This window comes from Sander vitreus, chromosome 14 (genome assembly GCF_031162955.1).
Source record: "Sander vitreus isolate 19-12246 chromosome 14, sanVit1, whole genome shotgun sequence".
NCBI lineage: Eukaryota > Metazoa > Chordata > Actinopteri > Perciformes > Percidae > Sander > Sander vitreus.
Window position 1 is genome coordinate 18,374,524 of NC_135868.1, and position 16,111 is coordinate 18,390,634.

Sequence of the window (16,111 nt, forward strand, 5' to 3'; positions counted from 1 at the left end):
AACACAGATGCACAAAGCTTGCATGCTCCCGCTCACACATAACAGTAAAGCAGATAAGTAAGATATACATGCATACACAGAACCACACATACACACACACATACTGTATGTTCACATGCACACACACACAAGGACACACGCACATATAACAATGTCCCAATATCCATGCGCTGCTGCCCACTGTGTGTAAGCCATCTGGTCTAAGTTAAGTGTAATATAAAAAGCTCATTCAGATACATGGCGAGTGTGGATGCAAACTTGGCACAGCTCAGGCCCTCTCTCCTACCCCCACCACCACCTCTCCCTGCTCAGGCCTGATTTAAGTCTAGACATCATATTGGAAAATGGCTCACACACCACAAATGCACTAGGAATATTCCAGCTATACTATTTATGGAGGTAGAACTACGTCTCTACCTGCTTCAGAGTAGGTGGAGGGGAGTAATGCTAGGTGTAGGTCAGCTAATGGAAAACAAATGCCAAAAATATATCACAAATGTCCCAAAATATATAACCTCAGTGTTTCATTAATGACTAATCTGGTCAATATGGAGGGCTGTGTTTGAGAGGGATTGGGGAAAAACCTCTGTGTGTGCACATACGCCTGGCCAAGCTTAGATAAGTCACAATACAGTTAGATGACAGGATTGTATGAACAGCCTGTAAACAATATGTGAGGATAAGGCAATGTGTACGAGCACATACATCGATTGATACAGATTTATTGACTGGCATTGATGGTCACTGGATGATGGAAATTAAACAGACCGACAAAAAGGGCCAAAGACAGAAAGACAAAGAGAAAAAACAAAAGACACAAAGAATAATTTCATGTAAGCAGATTGGGGAGAAATGGCATGGGAGAGGAGAGCAGGTTATCAACATAAAATCTACCAGGAGAAACTGGGTGAACTCTCCGTAGCTGAGCTGCTTGTCCCTCTGTGTGCCAAAGTGCAGCCGTATGAACTCACAGTCCCAGTTAAAGGGGATGTGCTGGTGGATGGTGGTCTGGCTGAAGACCTGCTTCACATCTTCTGCAGAGGAGACAGAAAGAGACAAGATGCTGCTTAAATAACGAGTGAATGATGAAAAGTTGCATTTGACAGCCTAATAACATGATGCAACAACTCCATTTAGCAGTGCGCCAGAATTAGAGTAAAATGTATTCACTTACAAATACTGCATTACAAGTAAAAGCCATGCATTAAAGTGACCGTACATAAGTATTATCAGGTAAATGCACTTAAGAGTATCAAAAGTAAACCTATAGAAACCCGTAGAAGCCCATATGATTGTTATATATTATAACTTGGATTATTTTTATGTTATTAAGTAACATAAAATGGAAGCACTCAAGTACAAATACTTGTACAAGTACTTGTAAATGTACATGTGTGTTTCAGTTCTTACAGCTCAATGCAGATAAGACAGAGGTTCTGGTTGTTGCTCTAGAAAAAGTTGCCCCCATGAGCTTGCAATATATTGGGCCTCTTTCATCTGCTGTCTGCTCCAAACTGCATAATTTAGGTGTAATATTTGATCAATCATCATTGTTCGACACCCATGTTAAGCAGCTGACCAGATCTTGTGTTTTCCACTCAATAAATATTAGTAAACTGAGATCTGTAGTTTTAACTGCCAAAATTGAGATGCTATACAGATGTCTTCATCTCATCCTGCATTGACAACTGTAACACACTTTTCTCCTCACTTAGTATGTCTGCTCTGGATCATCTTCAGACAATCCAGATAGCTGCTGCAAGGTGACTCGCTAAGTCAAATAGACGGTCTGATGTTACCTATGTACTCACTAAGTCTCTTCCCTGGCTCCCTGTTTTGGAGGATTCAGTATTCTCACTTTTACGTACAGAGCATTGCACGGTCAGGCTCCTGCATATGTGGCTGAGCTGCTTTATCCATATTCGTCAGCTCACTCTTAGGTCAAATATGTTAAATTTGCTGTCTGTCCCACGCACACAGCTTAAGAGCCGAGGTGATCAAGTGTAGCACCTAAACTATGGAATGCTCTGCATCCTCCCTTACAGTCTGTCGTTTCTGTGGATTCTTTTAAAAATCTGATAAAGACATACCTGTTTAAACAGGTGTTTGGTTGACATGTACACACCTGGTCTGCACTTTCAGTATTATTGTGTAATACTGATTGTGTATTGTGTCACATTATGTATTGTGCTTTTGTGTTATACCTTTTTAAAAGCACTTTGTGACTCATGTCTGTGAAAAGCGCTTTATAAATATAAATACTTACTTATAATGAGGCTAAAACAAAACCGTTTTTTCTTACAAATCCTATATTATAGAATAACAGTTGTGTTTTGGTTTTACAGGCTACCCACTTTTAAGGCTAATGACCATACATTAACCATGTATAACTTCACCTCCATTAAAATCCTCTCCATGTTCTCCTTGCTGTATGTTCATGTTTTCATAACAAACGATTATCAAATACTTCTTCCTCTTTTAGCTTGCTCTAATAAAAGACCTCAAATATGTCCGTAGAAAGTCTTGTGAGTCAGGTCTTAGTCAGCATGTGTTTCCTATCTTGTGGTTAACATTAGTAATAATTTGATTTTAGCAACAACAAAAAATGTCTGTGACTGATTTGTGACAAAATGTCAACGTCAATCTCCAGAACACAATTCTGCTCTGATTGAGACTTTAGTTCCTCAACTCTAAAGCAGTCTTGAATGACACATGGCAGAACATGTTTGAGCTATGTAGGCTCTGTATTCAGAAGGAAAGCCTTTTCTTCTCACTTATGTTCCTCTGCCTGAACCCTCTAAGCCTCTGCAGCCAGCGGAGTGGAGAGACACTGAACATGAGTCCTAAATTACAGCCTTACTAAAGAAACAAAAACAAACCAATAGAGCGACCTGTTTCTTATTACCAAACAAGCCGCGGCGAACGAGTGGAGAAAGGAAAAGGAGGAAAGAAACACTTTTTTTTATAAAGACAGACAGGGAGAGAAAAGGGGAGAAAGGTATTTACTTCAGCTCAGCCTTACCTTCCGAAGGAAGACAGCTTGTGCATTGTTTTTTACACTTTAATGAGGCAATAAATATACAGCCTTTAACTCTTTAAAGGAGAGGCCGCTCCAGAGCCCGCCGTTTATATTATCAGCTTTTATAGACCTGTCAACACTCAGTCCTCTTTAGCTTTTTTTTTTTTTGTCTTTCTGGCTGAGGCACAACTGCATTTCATATGCCATGTTATGTTTTTATTAACTTGACATTCCACCAAATTACGCATTCATTTTTTTTATTTAAGTGCTAAGAATTCAGAGCACTGTGCCGCCTGTACTTAACAGAAATTACTCAGGTTATTATCAAATAAAAATGGCTTTATAGAAAAATGAAATAAAATAGAAATCAGAGTACAGACATTTATTGCATGGCAAAACAAACAAACCTTTAATACGGCGTAAGCTTCAGCTATTAAGGTTTTTAATAGTTAATAAAGAAGGGAGTTGGTTATTTTGTGCCTTAGCGAGGCTTTTTCATCTGATGAACAGCAAAGAGGAAAAGAGAGCAGGGAGGAAAGGGGAGAATTCTGTAATGTATCACAATAAAGCAACTTTGACACATCTATAATCTCAGTCACAAGTTGTTTGCTTTTGGCGAAATGGTAGCCCAATGCAAGTGGCAGACACTGTAGTCAGTATTTGTGCATGGCATGATGTGTGGTATGTTTTTCATGCAATTTTCCACTTGTACGCGGGTCTCATAACTCACAGGCATTGGTATATTCATTAACCTTTGGGAGACACAGCAAAACAGCAGACCTTTTAATTGCCACCAAGACAACGTCACTCTAAATGATCCTTTTAAATATGAAAATTTACATATGTGCATATATAATCACCCGCAATGATCTTGCACCCTGTCGACAGCAACAATTAAAATGAAATTCACTGACTCTTCCCTGTTTGCGAGCGGGATGTGTGCACTGCATTTCAAATCAGGCCTAATGTGCTAACGCCTCGCACACCTACAGAAGGCTGGCATTAGACTTGTTTAAATCAATTAGGCAAATGTGAAATAAGCAATGAGTACAAATGTCTTCCCTTTTCACCTCGAAGCTTCCAGGCATCAGAGTAATGGTGCCAATCACACACACACACACACACACACACACACACATACATAAAACACACACACACACACACACACACACACACAGACAGAGCTACCCACCCCCTCTTCATCTTCATCTCCATCTCCTAGTTGCCCTCTCTACCTCCAAACCTAACCTTATCTTCTTTACAGACAAGATACAGTACCAAGTACAGTATTTTTGTTTGTGGATGCAAACAGAATGGATGAGCGAAGGTCAGACCCCCACAAAATTAAACAAGGAGTTTGTAGGAAAACTTCTTCAGTGGTGCATTCAAGTGGTCAGCTCTCTGTCAGGATTGGCTGAATAAGTCTTTGTTAAATGTGGAAATGCAAAGAAACAAAAGCAGTGTTGAGACACAACCTTTTATTTGTTGACCTAGTTATTAATCTTGAAAAATCTTCACCACTTCCTTTTTTTTTTTTTTTATAAAGTAAGAATATGCATTATCTCCGCAACTTTCGGGGTTTCCCCGATTATCCACAAAGAAAACAAGAGGTAGTATGACAGAGTTCTCTTGATTTTTGAAAAGAGATTAAAAAGAAGAAAAAGTAAAAGGCCTACACTATATATGGGAAAACAATGCTCCCACAAGAGTGGCGGACAAGACGTAATGCATACTATAATACCAATATTTGAAAATGAGCAAGACCTTTCTGTATGTAACTTAGGTGACCATTCATTTCTGGGGATTGTACTTTCGATGCGTGGATAAGTGTTTTGTAAAAACACATAACAGCACCTACCGTACACGTACAGTATACGCTAACGGTTCAGTGAGACGCTCTCTGCAAACTTGACTACAGTATTATTCTATCGAACCCCGTGAATCAGAGGCAGAGTTACTTACCAAAAGTGGTCCTTCCACTGCCTGCTTTATCAAACAGCAAGAAGGCAACCATGTAGAGGGAGTCTGGGGCACACAGCACCGACTCAAACGCTACAAACTCCTGAAAGGAGATCAACCTGAGAGAGGAGAGAAGGGTAGAAAGAAAGCAGTAGGACTGTGAAAAGACTGGTAAATGTTGTCATTTGTGATTTATTAATGTGGTATTCATGTTTCAAGTTCCCTGTATACATACTTAATCAGCTACACATGTGAGACACAGTCATTGATATGCATTTAGTCATATACTGTACATAATACAAACTTAACCTAAGTTGCACTACTAAAATGAAATATTAAATGAAAAACAAGCTATTTTAACATTGCATTAAACTGCAACCTCCATTGTAATTACTGGCACATAGTGGCAAACCAGCACACTTAACACAACCTATCAATCTGTGCTACGCGCAATTCAAGAAGCCTTTTAGCCAGTAGTCGGTTATTCCATATGTAATGTCATAAACTCACAGAGTGTGACAGCAAGAAAATAAAACAATTTTAAAAAGCTCAGTGTGTGTTCCCAGTCTGAGCTGGCAGCTGGTATAGAGACAGCCAACTTTACACCAACAGAAAGAAAAATGATTAAATATGAAGTTTAATGTTTTAGTGTGCCATTTTAAACAAGTAGACAGGAGAGGAGGGAGTAGGGAAATGTAATTCCATTTAGTATAAATGTAATACAATATGCGGTTTAGAGTGAAAGTCGAGAGAAGCCAAGGTGGAATTTTTTTTTATTTTTTTAAATGGGGAACAAAGTTGTCTAAATCAACACTGAGTCAAAAGTAAACACAACAGATTTGTTTTCTAATTATACCACTGCCTCTCTGTCCAAGTTTGTCAGTGTTTTGATAAATATTATTGTATCTCCTGTCTCTCCATAGTATCACAAATGCCCACATGCATCATTAACAAGAAAAATAAATAAACATCGCTATTGTGTGAACCCACTGAGCGCTCCCATGGGAGAGTCCTGCTGTGGGGAACTGGACTGCGCGGTCTAGCCTTTATTTAGGCACTGGTTCACAGTTGCCACAAGTCCATTATGAATTTCACAAATAGCTCTGATAATTACAGGAGGGGTCAGGGCTAATAAGCGGGTCCCGAGCATCCATCTATTAAACCTATTTCAATTTCCAAGGGGGGAGTATGGAGAAGGAGGGGGGTGCAATGATTACATTTTTAATTAATTATGGTCCTGATGAAATTTAGACGTGTTTGTTTGGACTCAGGTTTCAGGTTTGTATGTGGGTGCTTACATGCATCCTTATATGTACGTATATGCTGAAAAAATACAGACTGAGAAGGAGAAGAGCTGTGCACTGACAAAATAATACCAGGAAAAGGGAAATAAAAAAAAATGGTGACTGCAAAAACATTATTCTTCCCTTCAACCATCCTTGAAAAAAAAAAAAAAACCCTAAGACGACAAATAGTCAACACAAACGACTCAACGCTTGGTTTCAGTAAAAAAAAAATATAATAGTAATACATACTGGTATTATAGCATCAAAATGCTTCTAGAAAATGATGGATGTGTGTGTTGGAGAGAGAGCAACAGAGAAACTAAGAACTATGGAGAGGGAATAAAAATGTCAGTGTCAAATGAAATCAGCTTTCATTGTTTCAAAGGTAAGACTAATTGTTTTGTTAACTAAGCAGGTAGTTCTTAAGAGCGGGGCCCTGCTGACGGCAAGTAGGTGGAAGGAGGCACAAAAGCACACTGCTGCGACCGTGGATCCACTGCTAAAAACAAAGACAATACCATTTGCCGCTCACGCAGCTGGAATATTATCAAACTCTCCAATAATGATCCTTATTTTGTGACAGATGTATAGAACACTCTGAAATTATACCTCAGAGAGGTTAATGAAGCAGTTTAGAAAAGGTAAAGGCTGTAGTGCAAAGACTCAGAGAGCACAAGTGTTCCCAGACAGAACGAGAAAAAAAAAAAAAAAAAAAGAAGTCAGATTTCTTTTTTTTCACACGCATCAATTTACATGCACGCTGGTCGTCCCGTCTGTGTTTTCCCAGACGTGGATGATCAGCATATTAGTGTAACTGAGAGGGCTGTTGATCATGAAGGGATTGGACCATGGTTTAGACCAGGGAGTCCAGACAAGATCCAGGGGGCATCTCCATAACACACACATGAAACATTCCATGTACTCGTAAGCATTTACACACAGCTCTGTAACCGGGGATGAAGCTTATGATGGTTGATTAGCAGCGCCATGACGGCTGCAAAATGATTACTATGAGAGGGGGAAGCCGTCGTTTTTGCTATGCAGACCCAACCCCAACGAGACACTCAATAATCAAATCAACCGACAGCCTCTCCCAACCATCAACTGCTATGGCATGTGTCCAGGTCTGCCGGATCCATGCACACAGCCTGGGATGAACTTCTGAGACAGGGCTAATGTGATACTGTAGGATGGCATCTCTTCAGTGTACTTTACTCCACAGGATTTTGTTAAATCTTTTAACACTCGCAGACATATCCATGACATGTATCAGTTGAGAGATGTAACACACAAGACATAAACAAAGACTTGATTCTAGCATGTGCTTCTATATTTGACAGCTGAATGATGTTTTTGTCAGGATGCCAATGCAACGCAATTTAAACTGTCTTTGCTACGTCTGTCCGGCATAAAAACTCCACCCTATATTCCATATATTTTGGGTTTGTTTTTATCTTATCTTCGCCACCCGGCTTTTATCTCCGTCTCCTTTCAGCAGGCATCTAGATACACTCCTCTGAACCAGGCTTGGAAACATTGTTTACAAGTAACATAAATGCATGGTGTTGGTTAGGCCCGGCTGATAGAAAGACAGCTCTCCTTCGTTGATAGTAGTGGGAGAAAAGGGCCTAGAGGGGCTTCAATAATCCCCTGTCCCTGGCATCTTGGCATTGTTACTGACAGCCTTCCACCCACACACACACACACACACACGCGCACGCACGCACACACGCAGAATACCCACAGCAGCTGGCAGACTGCTATTTTCCCAGCACGCTCCCTTAACAAAGTTTTTTTCCTTTTTTTCAATCCTCCAAGAGTCGATGGGGGAAGTGTTTTTTTTCACACTTGAACAGATGCTTCGATCAAAAATTCAGAGGGAAGAAGAAATAGAGAAGCAGAAAGGTAGGGAGTCGGAAGGAGCCAAAACAAAATGGAGGGAGCACAGAGTGCATCATGGTATGTGGAAGAGTGTAAAGAAAGATGAGAGCGGAGGAAAAAAAGAGGACATAAATAAGTCGAGTGAAAGAGGAAAATCTTCAAACTATCATGCAGCTCTGTATGTCAGTGCACACATACACAAAACGTTTGATTCCTCAAATCGACACCCCTTTAAAGTCTCTCTCTCTCTCTTATATCTGTCTCTCAGTCTCACTAGGAGCAGCGAGAATAAGAGGGAGAAAAGTGATTTCCACATAACAGATTGTTACGACTGTCACTATATCCCCTGATTTACACAGTCACAGGGAGGCAGACAAATGCATTTTCACTGTTTACATCTCCACACATACACACCAAACCACTTACATACACACTCAAACACACACTGGCATCCAAGTAAAATTTATTTTACACAGATACTACCACAACAGAAAAGTAAGCGAGAATGCTGCCTGCCATCCGACCCCCTGCTAAATCTATTACCCCTGACTCATCTTGTTTAAATGGAGTTCTATCTGGCAAAAACAGCAGCAGGCACTAGCTTCAAATATACTACGCTCAGGTACCAACCAAATGTTATTGTTCACAGACATATTAGCATGAGAATGAGCGAGTTGGATGAAAATACAGTAACTAATGTTGTTTGTATTGTCTTGCGCCCCGTTCTTTTCATAAAGGTTTGCACGGATGAGTGCTTGATTTGTTTCCAGCTACCACGGACGGTTGCCACATCTCTACTTTTTATATCCACATTTGTTTTGTGTTCATGAGACACAGGTTTGCAGAATAATCATCCAGGCTCTTTGTCTCATCAAATCATTTATCTATCAAAGTTCAGGAGGAAAATAACACATCACAAAGTATGAGCATCATAAGGCCTTTACAATGTCAACTATAAAAAAAAACGAATCGCATCTAAACCTAGGTCTAAACAGACTTTTTCCCTGTTTTGCCCCCATATAATTTCTATTCCCCTCCACAAAACCAAAATGAGGTTTAGATACAAAGCCTGGGCCATGGGTTCCTAATAGATTTACCCTGATGCCACGGCCACCATTTATCCTGCTCCAAAGCCGCACAATGCAACGGAGTGCTCCTGAATAGCATGGGCAATTACAGTGCATGTGTATGTGTGTGTGTGTGTGTGTGTGTGTGTGTGTGTGTGTGTGTGTGTGTGTGTGTGTGTGTGTGTGTGTGTGCCTTGCTCTCTCTTTTTCCAATTCCAAAACCCCCACTACTCCATCTCACCGTCCTCTGTGTGCATACACGCACTCACACACACACACCTTAAAGCAGATGTAATAACATGAAACTACGCAGCCATGTGCACTTTGCTCTTTGTAGAAGCCCAGGTGGTTACCATGGCAATGTGTTTAAAAAAAATCTTTTTTGACTTAGTCTAACATTTTATTACCCATCATTATGTATCATTAAATACATACATATTAATGTAAAACAAAAAAACAGTGGTGATGGGGATGGGGGGAGGAGTAAGTGTGAAATTGGAGGTGTATCTACAAAGAAACAAGGAAACACCTGAAAGGGGCCTTTGGTGGTTTGATGTCTATTTGCTATATAATTCAAGTATGAACATCCCTCTGTGAATTTTTTACACCAAAGGATTCAGTCACAAGTTTGTTTATAAAATGCAAAATAACACTAGAAAGGTAGTCACATAAGAACAAAGGGATAAATAATACATGTACTGATAGCTTTGATAAGAGTCTTTCATAAGCTTACTACTTAGCATTTGGCTTTAATGAGGAGAGATACATTTGTGGCTTAAAGAGAAACACAGCATAGCAATTTCACAGTCAGATCAGCAACTTCTGCCGGAGATATTTTCAAACAGTACAACCCACATGAGACACTCGGTTGTTGATCCTCTATTTTCATGATTTTGTAAAATGATTTATGACTATATTTGAAATCTATCTTGTTATTGTACGACACATCATTCCACTTAAAATAGCAGTTATTCCATAAGCATACCCTCCAAGGTGCAAGGATTATCTAATGAATTCTGTTTCCAATTCAAAGTCTGCCAGCATCTTGATTTGTGTGAAAAGATCAGATCGGCTAATATTAAAAGAGAAACCTGAGAACACTAACCCATCTTTCTTCTGATCCACCACTCCAGCCAGCAGCTTTGTAGCCTCGTCTGACAGCTGGATGTCTGTGTGGGCATGGAGAAAACGACTCACAAAGTCCTGCGGTGACATGAAGCACTCGTCATTCTTCTTGACGCTGGCATACTGTAAAGAGGAAAACAGATACAGAGACAAGGACGCACGCTGAGCCTTAGAATTTGATTTTAAAAAAAAGAAACAAACATAAATCGAATCATGAGTGAAAAGCTTCTTTCATAAGAGGCAAACACAAAAGAGGGGGTAAAATACATAGGTACAATCCTACCTTTTCAAAAATGGCTTTCAACTCGGTGGGGTCAGCCCTCCTAGGCAGAACTGCCTGCAAGACAATACGTAAACTTTTGTGAATATAACTTTCATACACAATGCCCCACTTGGCATCGTGCATCGTTTGAAGAACGCTGTGCAACAGTGGTTCAGATTGTTCTTTTGAATACTTTTAAGGGCCTGAACATGTAAACATGTCCAGTAATTCACCAGCAAAGAGAAAGACTACAAGAAACTCTGGCAAATTCAACATCACTTTGAGTTTGGAACTCATTCTTGACTTTTGAAACACACATCTCAGATTAAATATTCTAAACTTAAGTTGCACTTACAAGCTTTTTATGGAGCTTTTGACTCAGTGTATCCCTTTGTGGAACTTGTCCAAGTCACAGAAAAAGGCAGTAGATTTAGAAAGCTCTATGAAAAGATAGTAAGTGAACGGTTCATCTCTCAGATTTTTATTGTGACCACTTGGAGGGTCCTGAAGTTGGTGTAGTGTCAGTTTCTAAAACCAATGATAACAATGATGACAGTACAACTATGTTAAAACGTTTCCTCTAGCCTGCAGACACTTCTGGCACCTGCAAGTAGTTAATAAAAAGCATCATGGATGCCACAGCAGGTAGCATGATGCTCATTAAGGTTACCTGCGACTACAACCAGACACAACAGTAAACTGAAGAAGAGTCCTGAAAGAAGCAGTAGGCTTACGTGCAGTTTAGTGTCACAAATTATTTTCCAAAAACTGAGTGTCCCAAATGATGAGGGTCTTATTTGAGACAGGTTAAGGTTAGGGTTAAGGTTAGGGTTAAGGTAGCACAGGTGGTTTAGCAGGTTCATAAATAATTAAGGACAGTGTATGAGGAATTTGGGACACTAAACGGCACGTAGGACATTGTATGGGTAATTTGTGACACTAAACCGGAGCAGCATGCATTAAAAAGCAGCAACGGTATCATTACTGCACTTTGCATCATAGCTAAAATGACAGAGTTCAGTCAGTTTGACTTAACTAGCAACGTTAGCCGACTTTACATTAATTAGCTAACCGGCTACAGTAAAGCCTCAATGTCATTGCCGTATGGTCAGTGTCAACGTCTAGCACATCCTCTTAGCAGGCTAACCGGCATTTAACGAGCGCTCCGGGAAGACATCCTAACCGGCGGAGACACCCACGGGACCGAGCACATCACCGACAAGGTGAAAGTTCCCAGAGAGAGAAGAAACTGAAGTAGAAAACTCACCAATCTTACCTTTGCTGCCATGCTAATCGAGCTCACTGTCAACTAGTCCTCCCAACACTTCCTCCTGCGTGACGACGTTCCCATGGAGATCACGCGCAGGTGCAGCGAAAGTAGGTTGAAAGAGGATCAGCTGCGCACGTGGTGATGAGGCACGAGAGGTCAACTGGTCAGTGGCTTGTGCATGTCAGATCCATTCATTGATCCGATAATGTGGAGAGATAGAGAGAGAAAAATAATTCCCGTATGTATCTGTTCTGTACCTACCTTTGTCTTGTATTATACTTGACCTATTCATTTAAAGTGCCATGTAATATATATACTGTGTTTAAAATGCTTCTGTCCCATCCCTGGATGTGTGACCATTATGGATGAATAACTGAATGAGTCTACAGGGCACAGGCCCATGTGGCCCAAGGTGGCAGAGGCCCCTATTAAGATGCTCTGTTCGAAGTGACTGTATAAGCAAGTATAAGCATTTCTCCTCAGTCAAAACTAGGGATATCCCAGTCACTTTGTTTAATCCTGATTCTTTAATATTGAGTATACCGAGCCTCATCTAGATCAGTTTATCTCATAGGCTACAGTAAGTCTACATTTAAACTAGTGAAGCAATTTAAATGGCCCTGCTTGAAGAAATCTGCATCACAGATTTATTGTGATGGTTTCCTATAATATTTTGTATGCTGTAGTGTTCAACCAACGTTTCAACCAAGATTTATCTGTAAAATAGACGGTAAACATGCAAAGTGACTGCTAACAATGAGGGGGGATGCTCTTAGGAGGTGGGGCCTTTTTCATGTCTGTGCCCAGGGGCCCATTAGCTCATGATCCATCAACGGTGATCATGTAAACTACTGGACCACATTATCATACTTATCAGTCCATGTGTTATAGAAGTTTTGGCTTCCAGTAGCAGCAAAGTATTTCAAGGTTTTTACTGCAATATTCACTTCTTTAGCTTTATTATATATTAAACGTGGTTATCTGTGGGTTAGTCTTATGCACATTGAGTCTTTACTGTACTAAGGAACAGAGGTCTATTAATAGACGTCAGAATAAAAGCCTTAGTTCCTTCCTTACACCTATTCTTTTCTCGCAGTAAATGGTTCCTATACTTTATTTCTAGCTTTTCTGGCCCATCTGTGCTTTGTGCCAGGAGGGAAAAAGGTGCAGAGAGAATTCCATGACTACAAAAGCAAAGGTTAACATTACTCACAGCATAAAAACAATTTAAAAGGGAGCAAAAGGGCTCTAATGGCCCGACAGTCTTCAAAGAAAATGTATTTTGCGCTCAAAATAATTCATAGCTTTTTGCCGGTGGCTTTTCAGCTTCCCGGAGACCCAGCATGAACCACTGTATTTTTCCCAGCAGGCTATCTGCTCCTCGCGAAATGGCCTTCGCTAGGGCATACCTCGCATCCCCTACAAATATTGACAGCACTGAGTCCATCGCTTATTGGAAAAATGGCTGTAAGTAATGTTTTATCAGTCGATGCAATCTCCACACCTGTATTTTCCCCTGTCATATGACAATATTTGACAAGATTAATGATTTGCTCCTATGACATTTTATATCCCATCACTGTCAATCTGCCAGCAAACAACTCACTTACTACTTGCGGCATTGGTGTAGGAAGCATGTAGCAGCATTTGCTTTGCTTGTGTATTATTCATGAACTGCAAAATGTACTTGAGGCATGTAAACTACTAGCAGCTTTGCCATGAAACTCTTGACTGTTTATGTGAAAAAAATCTTTAAACATTACCTTTAGTGAAATGATTTTTTTCGTTTAGAGCAGGCTTTTAGCCTCTATTTTTAGCAATCAAACCAACAATGATTCTGTCAGCCGCCACAGAGTAAGTGGGTAATAATGATAAACTTTGAGACCTTTGAACTTCAATGGCTTGAGGGGTCTCCTGCTCGCGTCCCCAAGGGCCCACGCGTCCTGACAGCTTGAGCGATGAGTGGCGGACGGCTGTCTCAATCAGCCTCCTCCTATTTTTAACTAACACTAAACACAGAGCTTCCAAAATAGACACAAACTCTAAACAAATGATTAATAGGGCACTTAGGGTCTCCCCACTGACCAGCGAGTCCCTATTAACAGCCAATAACGGAGGCCCTCTGGGGTCAAAAGGTTTAAAGACTTTCTAATAAAAGTAACAGAGACATGGGGATGTGTTTTGGAGGAGAAAAAGTTGTGTCTCAGTTTGAAATGCTGACAAGTTAATAATCCCTTCTCAAATGGCCTTACCACAGTAAAATGGCCAGTTTGTTCTTACTTTTATTGCTATCATCTGTCAGTCACTCACATCTTTCTCTTTTTTTCCCTGCCTCTTCTTAAGTGGACTGAAAGAGCTAAAGCAGCTTTACAGTAATGTTCTCGTTGGGGCTTTATTCTCATTCCCCACTCTTTCTTTTCTTTTTTAGTTGAATATGAATTCTTATTGTAGTTTTAGGCAGGAAATGTCTAATGGATTCCCAAAGACGTATTCATGACATGGTAATGAGATTCAAATCTGTAAGACATTTCTGACCTGAAAAAGAGGCTGCTTGTGGCAATGGCTTTGTCCTGTTTTCCACAGCTCAAGAATACCGTTTTGCAGTCACACTCACTATTCCTAATGTCATTTTAAATGAGACGGAGACACAAAGCCAAAGAGTTAAAATCTAGAAACAACTGACGAATAAATTGATCTGTCACTTACTTTCAAAACAGAGTATCCTAGGGTTGATGGAGAGCATTGGTCACTTGCAGTTATATTGGTATTATATTGTTGCACTGTTTATCCTACCATAAATGTGTTGTTTTTAAGGTGCAAAATTTCATCAATTTTTCCAAATTTAATTTGAAGCTCCTTTTATGTAACCTAAAGTGGTTATAATAAAGTGATTGTTTATTTAACTATAAACAGTTTCAATAATGCTGCCTCATATATGATATATATAGTATTAAAGGATAAGTCCGTAGTTTAATTCAAATCTGTCCCTGCTGCTGAAAATACTTGACAGAGCACCATATTAATTCGCTATTGAAAATAGTTCCAAACATATGCACTGTTTACTACTGTTTGTGTAACATTTGCACAAAAAAACTGCAGTGCCCAGCTTGTTTAGGACAATACTTAGCCTTTAAAAAATATATATAAGTATATGTGTCAGTTATGTTTTAAAGATTTACATCTTCAGTAGAAACCAATAGGCTTGGGGATGATGACTGCCAGATATAAGGTAGGGAAGTCAAAAAAGTACTGAGAGACAGACCAACACATTGTTGGTTTTGGTCTTTAAATAACATTTGTTGACAATAAGAATAATGTAAAACATAATATCAGATTTATCTTTTTAAACATTAGTCAGAAGTGGCAGACGTAGTACAAAAAGCACAAAGGTTAACATAAATGCCAGGATGCAGAGTAGTGTCAAATCTACAGGCAGACAGGAAAAGTAGGATTTTTTATGAGTTTACTCCATATAATGTACTGAAGAGAAAGGCTTATGACCCCTTGCAAGTGACTTTGATTTATAACTCTATGGGCACACAAAGCAGAATAATCTTCTAAAGTAAAAGTATTTAAAGATAAATGGTTTGTTTTCTGCTATCAGATTGGCAAAATCAAATTTTATGTCCCCAATTTAGGTGGCCCTGACCTAACCCACATCTTTATTCTTCCAAGAATCCCTTTTTTGTTTTGTACATTTTCAGCTGATGTTCTTTTCCAGATCTGTCATTTGTGAGAAGTTGAATGTCTTGCTCAAGGGCACATCAGCAGAACACATGGCTGTTGATGGACATAGTGGCTACAAACCTGCAACCACTTGATTATAACCACGTTACTTCCCCTCTAATTAAGAATGTCATGTAAGAGCCAAGATTGATGAAAACGCCCATTGTGTGCAATGACAAACCATTACAAACTTCATACTTGCCAAAGTAGGATTTTTATATAGAAGTGTCACCAAAACCACACATTGGACACACTGCCCGGATAATTTGGAACGCCTCAGACAAATCTGTTTTGCATAAAGGACAAGAAGGTGGCGAGAAGAGAGAGAAGAGAAATGAGCATCCTTTGGCCATTCTTGATGAAATCAACCTTCTAATACATTGAACATATAAGACAAAAAAAAAACATGATTCATCTATTTTGACATGTTGTACTTTTTTCGTGCTTCTTAATGGTGGATATCTTCCATAAGAAAAACATTAGGCTATTTGTGCTAATACATAAAAAGCTATTATG

The 16,111-nt window shown here is 39.6% G+C and overlaps 1 protein-coding gene across 2 annotated transcripts in view; it reads right to left on the reverse strand.

Moving 5' to 3' along the window:
• slc25a13 (solute carrier family 25 member 13) overlaps nt 1-11,949 on the reverse strand; it is a 46,457-nt gene extending 34,508 nt beyond the window's left edge. Inside the window, exons 1-5 of one of the 2 annotated variants that reach the window (XM_078267424.1) lie at nt 11,876-11,949; nt 10,621-10,674; nt 10,318-10,460; nt 4,982-5,097; nt 895-1,034 (exon numbers count right to left, since the gene is read on the reverse strand). In XM_078267424.1, coding sequence (XP_078123550.1) covers nt 895-1,034; nt 4,982-5,097; nt 10,318-10,460; nt 10,621-10,674; nt 11,876-11,887 — 465 coding nt within the window. In that variant the 5' untranslated portion in view covers nt 11,888-11,949. Of the gene's footprint in view, nt 1-894; nt 1,035-4,981; nt 5,098-10,317; nt 10,461-10,620; nt 10,675-11,866 lie in introns of both variants that reach the window. The other variant, XM_078267423.1, reaches the window with a different exon arrangement.
• Nucleotides 11,950-16,111: the final 4,162 nt, after the last annotated feature.